At 39.5% G+C, this 19,144-nt stretch overlaps 1 protein-coding gene across 3 annotated transcripts in view; it reads left to right on the top strand.

Annotated features, from left to right (window-relative positions):
- LOC126469708 (dihydropyrimidinase-like) overlaps positions 1 to 16,823 on the top strand; it is a 202,792-nt gene extending 185,969 nt beyond the window's left edge. For 2 of the 3 annotated variants that reach the window (XM_050096891.1, XM_050096890.1), the window contains exons 10-13: positions 16 to 126; positions 12,582 to 12,734; positions 13,164 to 13,377; positions 15,880 to 16,823. In XM_050096891.1, coding sequence (XP_049952848.1) covers positions 16 to 126; positions 12,582 to 12,734; positions 13,164 to 13,377; positions 15,880 to 15,962 — 561 coding nt within the window. In that variant the 3' untranslated portion in view covers positions 15,963 to 16,823. The remainder of the gene's footprint in view (positions 1 to 15; positions 127 to 12,581; positions 12,735 to 13,163; positions 13,378 to 15,879) is intronic. The other variant, XM_050096893.1, reaches the window with a different exon arrangement.
- Positions 16,824 to 19,144: the final 2,321 nt, after the last annotated feature.

Genomic DNA, 19,144 nt, shown 5'->3' with positions numbered 1-19,144 from the left:
TAACATTTAATATAGGGATGTATTGCTGTTGGTTCTGATGCTGACATTGTTGTTTGGGATCCAGTGAAGACAAGAGTTATTTCTGCTAAAACTCATAATCAGGCTGTCGATTTCAACATCTTTGAGGTAAGTATATATTGGGAAGATCTTAAGTAACCTAAATAATTAAATGTTGTAGATGTGATAGTACATACTGACTCTCATGTTAATGTGGCGATGAAGACATAATCTTTTAATTGATAACCATAAGTCATCATAAAGCCTAACCTAAAGTAATTGCATTTAAAGTTAAGCAAGTTGACTAAAGGCACAGAAACAAGACCAAACTTTTCAGCTTTCAGATGGATCTTGTTTAGAGCAACACAGCTCCTCAGCTTGCTTCACTGGGGTGCAAAGCTGTCATGTGGAATGGATAAGTGGATAAAGTTGGTGGGGAGGGGAGTGGAGGGGGTGGGGCAGGCTTACGTGAGAGGTAGCATGAAAATACAAGACAGGAATTCTGTGGGGGCACTGTACCAGGTGAGTTTGTGCAGCAAACACTGATGTGCAGTGATCGATTGGAATGGGAGACAGAATGAAGGGAAGACTGGGGAAGAGGGGTGTAGGTGCAAGATGAGTGAAGCTCGGATCTTGGAGCACGGTGGAGGTGGATGTGGATGTGAGGCAGATATTGAGGCCAATAGGATTATAAGAATGAAGCATGTATTGCAAGGATGAATACATCTATGTAGTTTAGAAAAGCTGGTGTTGCCTGGAAGGATCCAGCTGGGACAGCCTGTGAAGCAGTTATTGAAATTGAGCATGTTGTGCTCAGAAATGTGTTGTGCCACTGGGTGGTACACTCTGTCTTTGGTCACAGTTTGGCAGTTGCTGTTCATTAGAGTGGTCAGCTGGTTCGTGATCATGCCCACATAAAATGCTGTGCAGAAATAGCAACACAGCTGGTATATATTATCTGATCAAAAGTATCAAGACACCTATTAGTGTACTTAAATATGGGATGTTTTCAACCTTTGTCTTTGATAGCTTGAACTCTGCTGATGTTGGGCACTGGGATCTGGACTAAAGTTGATGTTTTAATTCATTCTAAATGTGTTCCATTGGATTCAGTTAAGGACTCTAGGCAGCCCAGTCCATTTGAGGAATGTTATTGTTCCAAAGCAATTGCCTCGCAGGTGCTGCTGTGTAGTCATGATAATGCAATCAGTCATAGTCTCTGAACTGTTCATCTACTGTACTCAGTACACAATGCAGTAAAATGTTTTCATATACTATCGCATGTAGCATTTTTGTAAGTTGCGATAAGTGTATGAAACCATAATTGTGAAAAGCACCCTCACACCATAACACCACTTTCTATCTACTTCACTGCTGGCATTACATATGATGGCAGGTAGTGTTCTTCAGGTATTCATCAACCCCAACTGCTTTCATCAGGTTGTCACAGGATATAGTGTGATTCGTCACTCCAAATCACTCATTTCAAGTCATCCACCTCAAGCATTGCTTAGGATTGACTACAGCAGGCTGTTCAAATGCCACCAAATAGTGTGCTGGCACTTCCAGGCACCCTTCAGCTTGTGTGTGGGTGGGTGCAGTTTGTGTAGTGTACCTACCAGGTGGCCTAGTTGACTTCATTGTGGGCATGCATGTGGCACATGGCCACCCCTGTCTGCATGCATTCTGCCAGTGCAATAACATTATGTAGGCTACGGTCTGTCAGCTTGACAGCCAGTGTGTGTGCTGTTCGCCCACTCCTGCCCACCTCAGACTGTCTTCCCTCCAGTGGGCATGAGAGCTGGAAGAGCCTAGACTACAGAAATGATTGGCTTGTGAGGAGCTGCTTGACCATTGTTCCCAATTCATTTTAATTCCATATGTATGAGGTATGTTCAAAAAATTTCAGAACTTTGTCCACAAAATTTTTCTACACATACTTTGTACTTATTGTACACAGTCTCCATTGAAATACTCTCCTCCATAAATGATACACAGCCCCCTAATGTCTTTTATGCTTCCGGAAGCAGTCGTGGTACACCTTTTGTTGGATCGTGCAAAGTGCCATCTACGAATTACCTTTTGTCTCATGTATAGTTGCAAATCTTTGTCCTTTCAGTGGGGTTTTCAACTCTGGAAATAAAAAGTCTGCAGGCGGCAGGTCTGGAGAGTATGGGGGATGAGGCAGCACAGTGATTTTGTTTTTTGTGCAATAGTCACGTACCAACAGGGATGAGTGTGCAGGTGCATTGTTATAATGCAAGAGCCATGAATTGAATTGTCTCACCACATTTCAAGCTGTTTCCCTGTCAAATTTTCTTGCAGGCATCGCAACACGTGCTGATAGTATAATTGAGTAACAGTTTGTTCCTGTGGCATGAATTCATGATGAACTAATCCTTCAAAGTCAAAGAAAACTATCAGCATGGCTTTGACATTTGGCCTGACACGACAAGCATTTTTTGGTCTCGGAGAACCTTTCCTGACCCACTGTGAAGATTGGACCTTGATTTCAACATCATAACCATAGACCCACGTTTCATCACCAGTTACGATTCTCTTAAGGAACATATCATTCTCATGTGCGTGATCCAAAAGCTCTTCAGATTGCGAGGTGAAGGTCTTTCTGATCTTGACCCATGAGCCGTGGGACAAACTTAGTGGCAACACAATCCATTCCAAATGCTGCATCAGGATGCTGAGATCTTACATTCTTCTGCAATCTATTAGGTGGTCAGTCATCAATTGGCATACACAATTTTGTTGATGTTCCTGACACTAGTGTCGTCTGTAGATATTGGAGGGCAGCCTGAACAAAGGCCATCTTTTTTAACTTCCGTCCGGCCATTTTTAACCGTGTGAGCCATTCGTATCACAGAGTACAGCTTAAGCCCTCGTCACCGTAGACTTCCTGCATCATTTGGTGTGTCTCTGTTTCATGCAAAATTCCAAGCAGACGCGTTGCTCTTCTACTTTTGCTGTGTCAAAATTCGCAAACTGTGCAACGCAACATTTCACTCAACACACCACTGAACAATAACAGACATACAACAATGAAATTTCCAGCTGTTACACATTAAACACAGGGGTGTGCAGGGATGCCAACTGCATTTCACTCCAATGCACCATTGATGCAAAATTACTAATGTTTTAGAATTTTTTGAACAGACCTTGTATAGTCATTGTGCTTGCTGGACTGCTGGTAACTTTGGAACTGATTTCATGCATTCACAGTGGTCCTTGTCCATCAGGACATGAGATGTGCATGGCCTTAGGTTTAGCTGTGGTTGTTCCTTCACCTTTCCAGTTCATAACCACATCACTTGAGCAGCTTTAGGAGTAGTGAAATGTCACTGATGGATTTGTTACCCAGGTGACATCCAGTGATTAGTCCACACAAAATATAATTGTCAATTTGTATGGATCTCTAAATGGTGATTGATGTCAATTTATTTTTTGAGAATTTTGAACAAATGATGAAAGATTTTAAAACTCAAAACTGATGTTGTGGTATGTGGTGGTTTCAACTAGTTGTCTGGCTCAGATGAGCCCAACTCAAAAACATCTACAAACTTACTCAGATTATTAAATCTATTATTACAGCCAACATGTGGGAATACCTGTATGGACAATATTGTAGTTAATTTCTCAAGAGACCTGTGCTCTGTTAGCAAAGCAGATGAATGTTTTGCAGATTGTGATCCAGTGTTCCTCACATACCACTACGCACAGCCAGGTATTATGTGACTACTAATAATATGTCAAGCATGACGTGGTTTAGAGGTCAGGAGGAGGAATATACTATTCAGTCTGTTTTAGAAACACAAACTGCTACTTTGGTCATAAATATGATGTAGATAAATCAACTGTTGAAACTCTCTTTAACAATTTCTTGAGGACGTATATTGATTTATGGTATTCCTTGAAATTGTTAAACAGGCATTAATTGCATTTGAAAATAAGAACACGGTCTCTCTTGAGCTATGTGACTTGAGTAAGGCTTTTACTGTACTCCCTATGACATCTTACTAGCCAAACTACAGTATTAGGGAATAAATGATACGGCATTTGAAGAAATTAATTCTTATCTAAATAATAGTAGGCAATTTGTGCAAATTCGAGGTAAGCATTCTTCCCCGAAGAGTCACATCTGGTGTGCCTCAGGGCTCTGTCCTTGGACCGTTCTTCTTCATTCTGGCGATTAATGATCTGCCACATTGTCTTGAGCTTCAGTTATCTGCTATGCAGATGACACAACTTCAATCACTACAAACACGAGATAGGTTAAGGTTATGCCAGAAATCAGAGGAAACACACTCCTACACACTAAACTGGTTCACATCTAATAAAATACTATGCAATCCAGAGAAAACTCAATGCCTGCTGCTGGGACAAGGTAAAGATATAGAAGCAAAATCTATAAAACTGTTTGGAATACATATTGATTACAAACTAACTGGAAACCCCATATTAGTCCTGTATGCAGAAAGACATCAAGGGTGTCAAATCTTGTATAGAAATTATCTGATATAGTGAAATATGAATATCTCTGGATAGCTTACTTCAGTTTTCAGTCTTGCATATCCTATGGGCTGTTATTATGGAGTCACTCATGTCATGTCAGTGATGTATTACTGATTCAAAAAAAGGTGCTAAGAATAATGTATAAGGTTGGTGCAAGAGAACACTGCTGCCATTTATTCACTACGACAAAAATAATGACGGTGATGAGTCTTTAAATCTATGAAGCAGTGATATATACAATAAACGTTGTTGCAGAGTTTGACACCAGAGAGAACATACACTGTCAGGACACCAGAAATATGACAAATATTGACATTCCTAGACATATGCTGACAAAAACAGACAACTCTCACGAAGTGAACTGTTCAAAATTTTTTAATTAATTACTACGTTCTGAAGTGAATACATCTTTCAGTAATTTTAAAAGTGAGTTGGATAAAAGATTAATAAACAATCCATTTTGCAGTTAAAGAGAATTTATGGATACTAATAGTGTAGAAATTGAGCTTCAGGATGAGGATTATAATTCTGTGCAACAGGTTACCAAAAGATAAATTATAATTCCCGTGGAGGCCCGGGAAAAGAATAGGCCTCCGGTATGTTCTGCCAGTCGTAAAAGGCGACGAAAAGAACAAACCACTAATAGGGCTAACCCCCCTTTTAGTGTGATGAGTTGGTTCAGGACAGAACTAAAGAAGCCCCGGACAAGCGCCGTCATGGTCGGGGACGACGCTTGAACCCTATGCCCGACCACAATGGTAATGACACTGCTAGCCAACTGGAAAATGATTCAAATCCAAATAGAGGTGTTTTGCAGGATATGCTTCCTGCAACCACCCTAGAAGGAAAACAAAGACAGAGGATGAGATGGTCAGATGAAGTTAATAGACACCTCATGTTCTGTTATTACCAAGCAACAAACCTAGGAACCAACACAACTGGATACAGATCACAAGTATACACAACATTTATTACCAGATACCCAGAATTAAAATTTTTAACAGAGCAACGACTAGCTGATCAGATCTGTGTAATAATCAAAAATAACAGGATACACCAGTCAGAATTAGAAAACATCAAACAACAAGTACAACAAATACTGGAACAAAATAATGTGCAATCAGAAGAAGAAGAAAATACAGTAATGGACTCAAACATCCCAGAGCAAACAAACAAAAAACAACACGCATCAATTAAACAGTCAGAGGAAAACGAAATCTTAAGACAGCCACCAGAACAAGCACAAATAGAACACGAAGTGACACACATGTTAGATATAGAAGAAAAATTTCAGCTGACATATATAGAATACAAAGACACAAATACAGACACTAGACCATTCTTGCATAGACCGCCAAATAACCCCCAAGTCGAAACAACAATAAAAACTATCAACACAATCGTACACAACAAAATAAATGAAAACACAACCGCCGGCCGAAGTGGCCGTGCGGTTAAAGGCGCTGCAGTCTGGAACCGCAAGACCGCTACGGGCGCAGGTTCGAATCCTGCCTCGGGCATGGATGTTTGTGATGTCCTTAGGTTAGTTAGGTTTAACTAGTTCTAAGTCCTACAGCAGTTGCGTCCCATAGTGCTCAGAGCCATTTTTTTGAAAACACAACTATGGAAGAGTTACAACTACTGGTTTATATAGGAGCACTCACTACACTAAATATACACACTAGGCAGAGATCAGAACCAACCAACACACAGAAGAAACCCACAAAACCAGCATGGCAACACAGGCTACAGATCAGAATAGAAAAACTGAGAAAAGACATCGGACAGCTAACACAATTTATAAGAAATGACATATCAGACAAAAAACGAAAAAGGTTAGGTAAAATCTCACAACAAGAAGCGATAGAGCAATTAGATGAAAAGAAGCAGAAATTACAAGCATTAGCCAAACGACTTAGAAGATACAAAAAAAGTGAAAATAGAAGGAAACCAAACCAAACATTCAACACAAACCAAAATAAATTTTACCAGACATTAGATAAAACACACATTAAAATAGACAATCCACCAAACATAACAGACATGGAACACTTCTGGAGCAACATATGGTCAAACCCGGTACAACATAACAGGCATGCACGGTGGATACAAGCAGAAACAGATACGTACAAGATGATACCACAAATGCCTGAAGTGATAATTTTGCAACATGAAGTTACCCAAGCAATTAATTCTACTCACAATTGGAAAGCCCCTGGAAAAGATAAAATAGCAAATTTCTGGCTAAAGAAATTCACCTCAACACATTCACATCTAACTAAATTATTTAACAGTTACATTGCAGACCCATACACATTCCCTGATACACTTACACATGGAATAACTTATCTGAAACCTAAAGATCAAGCAGACACAGCTAAATATCGCCCCATAACATGCCTACCAACAATATACAAAATATTAACTTCAGTCATTACACAGAAATTAATGACACATACAACACAGAACAAAATTATAAATGAAGAACAAAAAGGCTGTTGCAAAGGAGCACGAGGATGTAAAGAGCAACTGATAATAGATGCAGAGGTGACATATCAAGCTAAAACTAAACAAAGGTCGCTACTCTATGCATACATTGATTACCAAAAAGCTTTTGATAGTGTACCCCACTCATGGTTACTACAAATATTGGAAATATACAAAGTAGATCCTAAATTGATACAGTTCCTAAACATGGTAATGAAAAATTGGAAAACCACACTTAATATCCAAACAGATTCAAATAATATCACATCACAGCCAATACAGATTAAGCATGGAATATACCAAGGAGACTCATTAAGTCCTTTCTGGTTCTGCCTTGCTCTGAACCCACTATCCAACATGATAAATAATACAAATTATGGATACAATATTGCTGGAACATACCCACACAAAATCACACATCTGCTATACATGGATGATCTAAAACTACTGGCAGCAACAAATCAACAACTCAACCAATTACTAAAGATAACAGAAGTATTCAGCAGTGATATAAATATGGCTTTTGGAACAGACAAATGTAAGAAAAATAGCATAGTCAAGGGAAAACACACTAAACAAGAAGATTACATATTGGATAACCACAGCGACTGCATAGAAGCGATGGAAAAAACAGATGCCTATAAATATCTAGGATACAGACAAAAAATAGGAATAGATAATACAAATATTAAAGAAGAACTAAAAGAAAAAATAGACAAAGACTAACAAAAATACTGAAAACAGAATTGACAGCAAGAAACAAGACAAAAGCTATAAATACTTATGCTATACCAATATTGACCTACTCATTTGGAGTAGTGAAATGGAGTAACATAGACCTAGAAGCACTCAATACACTTACACGATCACAATGCCACAAATATAGAATACATCGCATACATTCAGCAACTGAAAGATTCACATTAAGCAGAAAGGAAGGAGGAAGGGGATTTATCGACATAAAAAACCTACATTATGGACAGGTAGACAATTTAAGAAAATTCTTTATAGAACGAGCAGAAACTAGCAAAATACACAAAGTAATCACTCATATAAATACATCGGCTACACCACTGCAATTTCATAACCACTTCTACAACCCTTTAGATCACATAACATCAACAGATACGAAGAAAGTAAATTGGAAAAAGAAAACACTACATGGCAAGCACCCATATCATCTAACACAGCCACACATCGATAAAGACGCATCCAACACATGGCTAAGAAAAGGCAATGTATACAGTGAGACGGAAGGATTCATGATTGCAATACAGGATCAAACAATAAACACCAGATATTACAGCAAGCATATTATTAAAGATCCCAATACCACAAAAGATAAATGCAGACTTTGCAAATAACAAATAGAAACAGTAGATCACATCACAAGCGGATGTACAATATTAGCAAATACAGAATACCCCAGAAGACACGACAATGTAGCAAGAATAATACATCAACAACTTGCCATACAACATAAACTAATAAAACAACACATTCCCACATACAAGTATGCACCACAAAATGTACTGGAGAATGATGAATACAAATTATACTGGAACAGAACCATTATAACAGATAAAACACCACCACATAACAAACCTGACATCATACTCACCAATAAAAAGAAGAAATTAACACAACTTATCGAAATATCCATGCCCAATACAACAAATATACAAAAGAAAACAGGAGAAAAAATTGAAAAATACATCCAACTGGCTGAGGAAGTCAAGGACATGTGGCATCAGGATAAAGCTGACTTTATACCAATTATACTATCAACTACAGGAGTCATACCACACAATATCCACCAGTACATCAACGCAATACAGCTACATCCAAACGTATATATACAACTACAGAAATCCGTAATTATTGACACTTGTTCAATTACCCGAAAGTTCCTAAATGCAATGTAACATATATCGTACAGTTAAAAGGAAGTCACGCTTGATCAAGGTCCGCGTCACCTTCCATTTTTAACCGGACATAACGTCTGAGACAAGAAAGAAATAATAATAATAATAATAATAATAATAATAATAATAATAATGGAATATAAATTTATATTAAAATATAATGTCATGTTTTCTGAACAAAACCTGAAAATAAATTTGAAAAAAAAGTGAAAAAAGTTTTGCAAAATGATTCATGTAAAAGTAAGGAATCAAATAGATTAGAGATACATTTGACATACCTTTTCAATGATGCAGAAAGTTATCAAGAGCAAATAAGGTGCACAGTCAACATAACCTACTCGACAAATATCATCCAGTACTCTTCGAAATTCTAAGTTAAATATTGGCACCTTGTTTGCTGTCCACAATTTTCAGCATCATTCAAAGGGGTGTAAAATGTTTCTTTAATCTGTATATTTTGTACTTTTAGACAAATCATTTTACAAAACATTTTATGATCTTTCTTTCCCCCTGTCATATTCCATTTGCTTATGATGAGAGTAACAATCACCATCTTTATGCCTTCCATGTGTGTTTTGTTGTCTCTTACCATATCTTCATGATCCTTACACAATCTATATGATGGAGGTAGCAGAGTAGTTAAACCTGCAATACTTTTTTCCTAAATTAACACAGCACAGTTTTATAATTGTCACCATTATTTCAATCCTTCTCATTTAACAAGGGGAGGCCGCCAATTGTGAAATTCAGATTCGATTCATACTGCGCATAATAAAAGCTCATGGCCAGAGGTGTAATGTGGCAAAGCACCAAGATGCACTTCTCAGCCGTTGTCGAGAAAATCGACAGTTAAAAGGAACCGTTGTGGTGAAATACTCTCTACAATTAGTAATTTTCTACAGCGCGGTGGTGCAGCGGTAAGCGCTCGGGTTCGTAATCCAAAGGTCGCCGGATCGAATCTCGCTCCATGCAACTTTTTTTTTTTTAGTATTTGTTTTTTGTAATTCATATATATATATATATATATATATATATATATATATATATATATATATATATATAATTCCCAGCAATCAGTTGCAACAATTATGCATATAATAAGTTGTTGAAAGTCGTTTGTCGTGGAAAAACTGGCGACTTCGAACATCATTATGTTTTCTGCAAACAAAGTTGTATTTCACAAATGTTATTAATTGTCTTCATAATGTTAACCACGTATAGTTAACGGAAGATGTAGAAACGAATACGTATAGCGTAAGTCAAACGTTCGAATTAGAATAGAGACCCCACGAACACAAACTTGCTGTGGCAGGTATGAAATATAAATCCGTTACTCGCTTGTTACACTTGAAGGACAGATGTTGAATGGGCCGAAACGAGCTGCCCCATAATAGCGTAGTTGCCTGCTAACTTCGAAAGAAGGTAGATGCGGTCCCTAGGGCAACTTATAACATCGTCGAAAATCAGTGCGGACGGGACAGCTTTGGTACACCCTGTTAAACAAACGGAAAAATGGAGGCGGTACAATTGGAGAGCGATCCGCCTTCACCAACATGCATAAGTAATTCATTAATAGTTTATATAAACTATTAATGAGCATGTTATATTTGAATTACAATAAACTAATAATAAAATGTTGCATGGCGCGAGATTCGATCCGGTGACCTTCGGATTACGAACCCCAGCGCTTACCACTGCGCTATGACGCTGTAGAAAATTATTAATTGTAGAGAGTATTTCGCCGCAACGGTTTCTTTTAACTGTCGATTTTCTCGACAACGGCTGAGAAGTGCATCTTGGTGCTTTGCCACATTACACCTCTGGCCATGAGCTTGTATTATGCGCAGTGTGAATCGAATCTGAATTTCACAATTGGCGGCCTCCCCTTGTAAGTTAATAAAGTACCTCTGTTAAGTTTTCACAAGTGTTACACTGATCTGTGACTACACTAGCAACAAATATCTGAATTAAAGGAATTGATGTGGACCCCCAACAGTGGATCATTACTGGAGACTAGGTACCACTAAGTCTTCTATGAGTTTTCCTTAACAGGTACAGTACACTGCATCAGAATCCCCTAAGAGACTGTCTTATATTCGTGTTCCCTTTTACTGATATCAGCTGAAAGAGACTAGTTCTGGAACTCTGCTGCTGCTGCTGCTGCTGTTTTGACAGTTACTTACTACTATTTTAACATTCGATTTAACTGGTTCAGTAATCAGTTAATGGATGATGGATATTCATAAGCGCGTCTCTGAATTATGCCTAAATTAAAGAGAGAGAGACTCATGTCCAGTAAACTTGTACTTTGCCTCTGAATGGTTGCTTCCAGAGTAAAGTGCATGTCTGAATGATCCAGTGGAACCTTAGAAGTCACCATCTTGTAGCACAGGTTAAAGACAGGAGCAGAATTCATCCTAGTACTGAAAAATCTTGGTTCAGACCATTAACTCACTCAACTCTAGCCTGCAAGATGGGTCAGTAGCAAATTCTCAACTGTGCTGAGACCTCATGAGTGAGCCTAGCTTTTTCTCCAATTCCACTAATCCCCACAAAGAATAGGGAATCCCAGATTCCACGAGACTTTTTAGTGTTCATTAACCCTGATCAGTGCAGACTACTTCTTTTGTGCCATTTTGTTTTATGAATTACGGCTTGTCACTGGTCTTGTGCGCCACCATTACATTGCAAACTGCTGATCTTAATATGCAACGTATTGAGGAGTGTGAAGCTGACATTCAGACTTCATTTTGTCATATGTATGGTAGATCCCATCAAAGAATATGTAGTACGCTGCCTAGTGTACTTCAATGCTTTCCTTTTTTGGGGATAGTGAGAGAAGATCACGTTTAGAGAAAACTAAAAATTTTATGTTGCTTCTTTAATGTAATAAAGATATAAGCTATGGCTTTCATCTGTAAATATCATTTACACACTACAAGTTTATCATTTCTTGAAGGAAGTAATTTTCACATGTGATGCTGCTTATTATTTGAAACAGACATTTATTTCTTGGGCCATTATCTGATGCCCCCTACTCCTGGATCATTATAAAACATCACGCAAAAATTACATTATATTTGTTGGTGTGTCATGATCCACACAGCAGAATGGAAAGGTGCATGTGTAATGGCACCTCATATTCCTGTCAAAAGGCGTAATATTGTCCTTTGTTTTTCTTGCAGTGCTCCATATCTTCATGAGGTCAGCACGTTAATCTGGGTTTGGCAATATTAGTGGTAGAGGGTGGCCGAGTTATCCCATGGCAGAATGTGAGAATATTTTCGAAAAGTTTACTGTCATAACTGAGATGGAACATGGATACCAGTTCGGTATTCATCTAGTTGGATGTGGGAACCATCTAAAAACCATTTCCAGACTGTCTGGCACATGGGCCTCATTGCTGATCTGCTGGGTGGATTAAATTCAGGGGCAGTGTGCCTTCTCTAATCCTGGAAGTGGGTGCTATCGTGCATGGCTAATCGACCAGGTCAAAGGGCGTAACATTTTTAAAAAAGCCTAAAAGCTTACCACACTGTCATTACACAGTAAATGAAAAACAGATATTTTATTATGTACATTTATATTACATTTAGTATTTTTGACCATGAAATCTCATTGTGTTCACTAAAATTATATTATTTTCAGGGAATGGAATGTCATGGTGTTCCAGAATATGTAATAGTTAATGGAAGAGTGTGTGTTGATGAAGGTGATTTGAAGGCTGTTCAAGGTTTTGGGAAATTTGTTCCAACACCAGTGTATTCGGAATATGTTTATGAGAAGGTTAAGCATGCCGAAGTAAGTACAGTTAATATTGTGTGATTTTGTAGATGAATATCCTCTTTTGGTCTCTTGCATTTATTAAAACTAGCATGTTAATGTGACAGTCTGTAGATCCTAAAGCTATCCATTGTGTGCATATATCTTCTACATCAGGGATGGTATGACAGTACTTTCTTGGTCAATGAAAGGAATTTTTCAGTGTTCGCTTATCAGAATGTGTGTGTGTGTGTGTGTGTGTGTGTGTGTGTGTGTGTGTGTGTGTGTGTGTGTGTGTGAGAGAGAGAGAGAGAGAGAGAGAGAGAGAGAGAGAGAGAGAGAGAGAGAGAGAGAGACTGACTGACTTATTGCACATTTTTCTTTGACATAACATCAGATCTGAAACTGAGTGTAATAATTAACTGTAAAAAGTTTCCAGAAAAGTTATTGACAACTAATGGTTTTCAGGAGGATGCAACTTTGAATTCAGTATCAGTACCCGCAGTTGTAACAAAAATGAATGAACTCAAATTAGATATTGCAGTTGAAAATGGCGGAATTCTTCTGGAGCCAAAACTGGCTGATGAAGCACCTGTGTCCCCAGCAGCTGAAGCATCACTCACGAGTTGCCCATCAAGTAAGGGACAACGTAATCTGCAAGATTCAACCTTCTCAATAAGTGGTAAGATTATAATTTACATATCTGTGCAGAGAGTATACCGTAATTGCAAAATAATGCATTAGGAACTCAGTCTTCTTCTCCCAAAGGAAAGTATAAATTGAGTAAGATGTGAAAACTATAGAACAATTCAAAGGCATCAATGTTTGGTGGTATAATTTTTCTTGCCACAGTAATCTTACCTTATCTTGTCTAATTACTCACACTTTGGTGGTTTTTAACCTTAAAACTGCTGATACCATAATTCTAGTAATTCTTGTGGCTAACCATTAATAATACTGAAAAACTATGAATGTACTAAAAAATGTAGCTTCCTGAAGTTATGCTTTAGATATTTTTGTTAAAATTCCATTCATTTACAGCTTCCTTTGTCTGCCATACTAATGTGCTACAAATAAAGCTTACATCAAAAAGCCAATCTCCACAGCTCTAACAGGTCTAGACTCTAAAGACAGCTTATCTTTACTTACCTCCATGGCACCAAGAAGCAGACTCCTCACCACTACATCATCACTGTCATTGAGAGCAATGACCTTACAACATACACTCCTGGAAATGGAAAAAAGAACACATTGACACCGGTGTGTCAGACCCACCATACTTGCTCCGGACACTGCGAGAGGGCTGTACAAGCAATGATCACGCGCACGGCACAGCGGACACACCAGGAACCGCGGTGTTGGCTGTCGAATGGCCCTAGCTGCGCAGCATTTGTGCACCGCCGCCGTCAGTGTCAGCCAGTTTGCCGTGGCATACGGAGCTCCATCGCAGTCTTTAACACTGGTAGCATGCCGCGACAGCGTGGACGTGAACCGTATGTGCAGTTGACGGACTTTGAACGAGGGCGTATAGTGGGCATGCGGGAGGCCGGGTGGACGTACCGCCGAATTGCTCAACACGTGGGGCGTGAGGTCTCCACAGTACATCGATGTTGTCGCCAGTGGTCGGCGGAAGGTGCACGTGTCCGTCGACCTGGGACCGGACCGCAGCGACGCACGCCAAGACCGTAGGATCCTACGCAGTGCCGTAGGGGACCGCACCGCCACTTCCCAGCAAATTAGGGACACTGTTGCTCCTGGGGTATCGGCGAGGACCATTCGCAACCGTCTCCATGAAGCTGGGCTACGGTCCCGCACACCGTTAGGCCGTCTTCCGCTCACGCCCCAACATCGTGCAGCCCGCCTCCAGTGGTGTCGCGACAGGCGTGAATGGAGGGATGAATGGAGACGTGTCGTCTTCAGCGATGGGAGTCGCTTCTGCCTTGGTGCCAATGATGGTCGTATGCGTGTTTGGCGCCGTGCAGGTGAGCGCCACAATCAGGACTGCATACGACCGAGGCACACAGGGCCAACACCCGGCATCATGGTGTGGGGAGCGATCTCCTACACTGGCCGTACACCACTGGTGATCGTCGAGGGGACACTGAATAGTGCACGGTACATCCAAACCGTCATCGAACCCATCGTTCTACCATTCCTAGACCGGCAAGGGAACTTGCTGTTCCAACAGGACAATGCACGTCCGCATGTATCCCTTGCCACCCAACGTGCTCTAGAAGGTGTAAGTCAACTACCCTGGCCAGCAAGATCTCCGAATCTGTCCCCCATTGAGCATGTTTGGGACTGGATGAAGCGTCGTCTCACGCGGTCTGCACGTCCAGCACGAACGCTGGTCCAACTGAGGCGCCAGGTGGAAATGGCATGGCAAGCCGTTCCACAGGACTACATCCAGCATCTCTACGATCGTCTCCATGGGAGAATAGCAGCCTGCATTGCTGCGAAAGGTGGATATACACTGTACTAGTGCCGACATTGTGCATGTTCTGTTGCCTGTGTCTATGTGCCTGTGGTTCTGTCAGTGTGATCATGTGATGTATCTGACCCCAGGAATGTGTCAATAAAGTTTCCCCTTCCTGGGACAATGAATTCACTGTGTTCTTATTTCAATTTCCAGGAGTGTAGATTCACAATAAAAGCAAGGGAAACTTATGTTAAGAGAAATGATAAAAATATAAGTAATTACAGCACATTATAGTTATTGACTGAACTAACTGTTCTGTTATTGACAGTAACATAACTTTACAATGCATTAAGTAATGCTGCAAAAATAAATGTCAGCATCAGTAACTTACACAGGTGATACTGCAGCATACAGGGCAATCACTCCTGCTATGTTGTAGTAGTAAATTTTGCACAAAAAGCCATGTTTCACAGTGGTTTGGAGTCTGTTAAGTGTGGCTAAAAAAGACAAAGGTACATTATATCCAATTGAAGCATGCTAACTGATGAACTTGTGTGCTGAAGTGAACACACTAATCATGCTTTATAGTACAACCTACAGATTGAGACATAGTAGGAAAATAATGTTTGTAAGTTAATGAGCTCAGGACTTCATAAAAAGACTCCAACTGCATGCTTACCATCCATAGCACTTGAATTTTTCATTATTTTCCAATTCTCGATATTCGCTGACCAAAATAACCCGCTGCCAATTCTCATGTTTCAGAGGAGCTCGATGACACTGCTAGGAAGTCCTGCATCAGAGTGAAGAACCCCCCTGGTGGACAGTCATCTGGTGGGTTTTGGTGAAGCAGTGCGATTCTGTGCATGTATTGGCAGCTGATATTTTGGTTATGCTGTGCAGCAGTGCCTGGCAGCTGGAGTGATAATTGTTCAGATACTTCGTGTGTAAAATTGTATGCTGTTGCTTTTTAAAATTGGAATTGTAAGGAGACGTTCCAGCTATATTTAGCTTGAAGTAAGCCACAGAAGAAGAAAGTGTAAGTTGATTGTTGTGTGGGTACTTTTTCATAGTGGTGCTTTGAAGATAAGTTTAATATGGTTGGTTTTGTTGTAAGTGTTGTTTGTTAACATTCTGCCCACTGCATTGTACCAATTAAAAGCTCATTATTCTTATTGTTATGCAGTAATGTTTTAATTATTCTCTTGTAATGCTTGTTTGCATCTGAAGCTGTTATAATTACAGAAGCTGGAAACATTGTTTCAGTACTCTTTAAGTGTAGCTTTTTTTCAATGATATTGAACAACTCTTCTACTCAGTATTCAGAAATACTTTGTCAGAGTGACAGAAGTGTTGGCTATGTATGTTGTATGATTGCTGAAATGTATGGAGTTAACAGATTAACACTGCCTGTTTTTATGAGCACATTTTGGTATACAGTAATTGTTGTGCATTACAAGTTGTGTAGAAAAATACTTAGAAGTAAATTGCGTATATGACTGTAATAGAATAAAAATTGTTTCATAATGATTTGTATGCCATGTAAGCACAGTTTCTTGAGAAAAAATGTCTTCATGATGTTTGAATGTTAATCAAATGAATGTATGTGACGACTGTTGTTTCTTCATATTGATGGCACAGTGAACAGAACTTACTGTGGACATTTTAATTTATTTTGCTTTATCAATTAATAAATTTCTTTAACCGTATGTTGTTGAAATTCTTGAACCAACATCAGTTTTTGAAGCTTTGATTGCCAACATTATTTAGATATATGTCCAGAAGAAAGTACAGTGTAATCTTATTAATCTGGACTAAGACGTATGGATTATAGGAAATCATGAATATCCTGAAGTTCATAAAAAACTTAGAATGAGATGCATAAATACCATAAACACAGGAATTATATTTATTTTGTAATAAAAATGCAAATTATTATTACTTTTTCATAAATTTTGAACAGTGGATGAAATAATTGGAAAGTTTTGTATGTCTTTTACGTGCAGCACAATCGTGCAGGCATTTCAACAGCGTAATTTCAGCCAAATATACCATTATTTTGCCCAGTTTCTTTGTTGCCTCTGTCTGTTTCATAATGTTTTCAGGTTGATTGCTAACTTTCAACAGTTAATACATTATGACTAGAGAAATCTAACAGTAGTCAGTGTCATCATTACTTTGCAGTCAGTCATTTATGCCACCAAATCCCATCCCCTAGCATCCTGAAAAGTTTGCAAATGCCTCTATGATCACCGATGGATTGACATTGTTCATGGACATTACCACCCTCTTTCTCTTTGATGCCATTTTACCCTCGCAACAAATGGTGATAATACAATACTATACAACTCATTGTTTACTTGTTACCTGTCCCCATGCCAGAATCAATGTATTTTATTTATTTACTGATTTATTTGATGTGGCAATATTAGGGCCATTAGGTCCTCTTACTTCTAACCAGGCTTTTTCTACATGTTTCATGTAACATATATTAGGGTAAGAATGTTTACAGTACATTTGGAAATTAAAAATTACAATTGTACATGGTAAGTAAAACAATAATTAGATGTTACAGTAAGGGAGGTTTTGAATGGTGTGCTAGCAGCAATGGGGAAGAGAGAAAGGGGTGGAGGAGGGAGGGAAAGAGGAACATTACAACATACGGTTAATAAATATAAGGGAAAAGGTGGCAGGACTCGTGAAGGGAGGAGTACAACTGTGAGAAGATAAGATAATTATTTTGAATATTTGACGGGGAAAGTTGGCCATATAGACTAATTTTTGGAGAAAATGTTAAGAGAGTGACGGAAGGAAGTGCTGAAACTACTACTTAAAAGCAGCAGGGCATTGGATTGTGTGCAGAGTGCAGGGCAGGTTGTTCCAGAGGATGCCAGCAGTGACTGCAAAGAAGTAAGTGAACATTTTTGTTTTGTGAATGGGCACAGCAGGGATACTACACTGAAGCTACAAAGAAACTGGTATAGGCGTGCATATTCAAACACAGAGAGATGTAAACACTCAGAATATGGCACTGCAGTTGTCAATGCGTATATAAGAAAAAAAGTGTCTGGTGCAGTTGTTAGATCAGTTACTGTTACTACAATGACAGGTTATCAAGATTTAAGTGTCCGCCCCTGGTTGCTGGGTGGTCAGCACGACAGACTGTCAATCCGAAGAGCCCAGGTTCGATTCCCGGCTGGGTCGGAGATTTTTTCCGCTCAGGGACTGGGTGTTGTGTTGTTCTAATCATCACCATTTCATCCCCATCGACGCGCAAGTTGCTGAAGTGGCGTCAAATCGAAAGACTTGCACCAGGTGAGCGGTCTACCCGACGGGAGGCCCTCATCACATGACATTATTATTATTATTATTATTATTAAGATTTAAGTGAGTTTTATCGTGGTGGTATAGTCGGTGCACGAGTGATGGGACACAGCATCTCCAAGGTAGCGATGAAGTGGGGATTTTCCTGTACGACCATTTCACGAGTGTACTGTGAATATCAGGAAACCGGTAAAACATGAAATCTCAGACATTGCTGAGGCCGGAAAAGGATCCTGCAAGAACGGGACCAATGACGACTGAAGAGAATCATTCAAACATGACAGAAGTGCAGTCGTTCCGGAAATTGCTGCAGATTTCAATACTGGTCCATCAGCAAGTGTCAGTGGTGCGAACCATTCAACAAAACTTCATTGATATGGGCTTTCAGAGCTGAAGGCTCACTCCTGTAACCTTGATGAGTGCACGACACTAAGCTTTGCACCTTGCCTGGGCCCATCCACACTGACATTGGACTGTTGATGACTGAAAACATGTTGGTTGGTAGGAAGAGTCTCGTTTCAAATTGTATCAAGCACGTGGATGTGTACGGATGTGGAGATAACCTCTTGAATCCATGGACCCTGTATTTCAGCAGGGGACTGTTCAAGCTAGTGGAGGCTCTGTAATGGTGTGGGGTGTGTGCAGATGGAGTGAAATGGAATCCCTGATAAATCTAGATAAGACTCTGACAGGTGAGACATACATA

Source organism: Schistocerca serialis, chromosome 3, assembly GCF_023864345.2.
Source record: "Schistocerca serialis cubense isolate TAMUIC-IGC-003099 chromosome 3, iqSchSeri2.2, whole genome shotgun sequence".
Taxonomy (NCBI): Eukaryota; Metazoa; Arthropoda; class Insecta; order Orthoptera; family Acrididae; genus Schistocerca; species Schistocerca serialis.
Note: the sequence above shows the minus strand (reverse complement) of the source record. Positions and strands in the feature narration are given on the sequence as shown.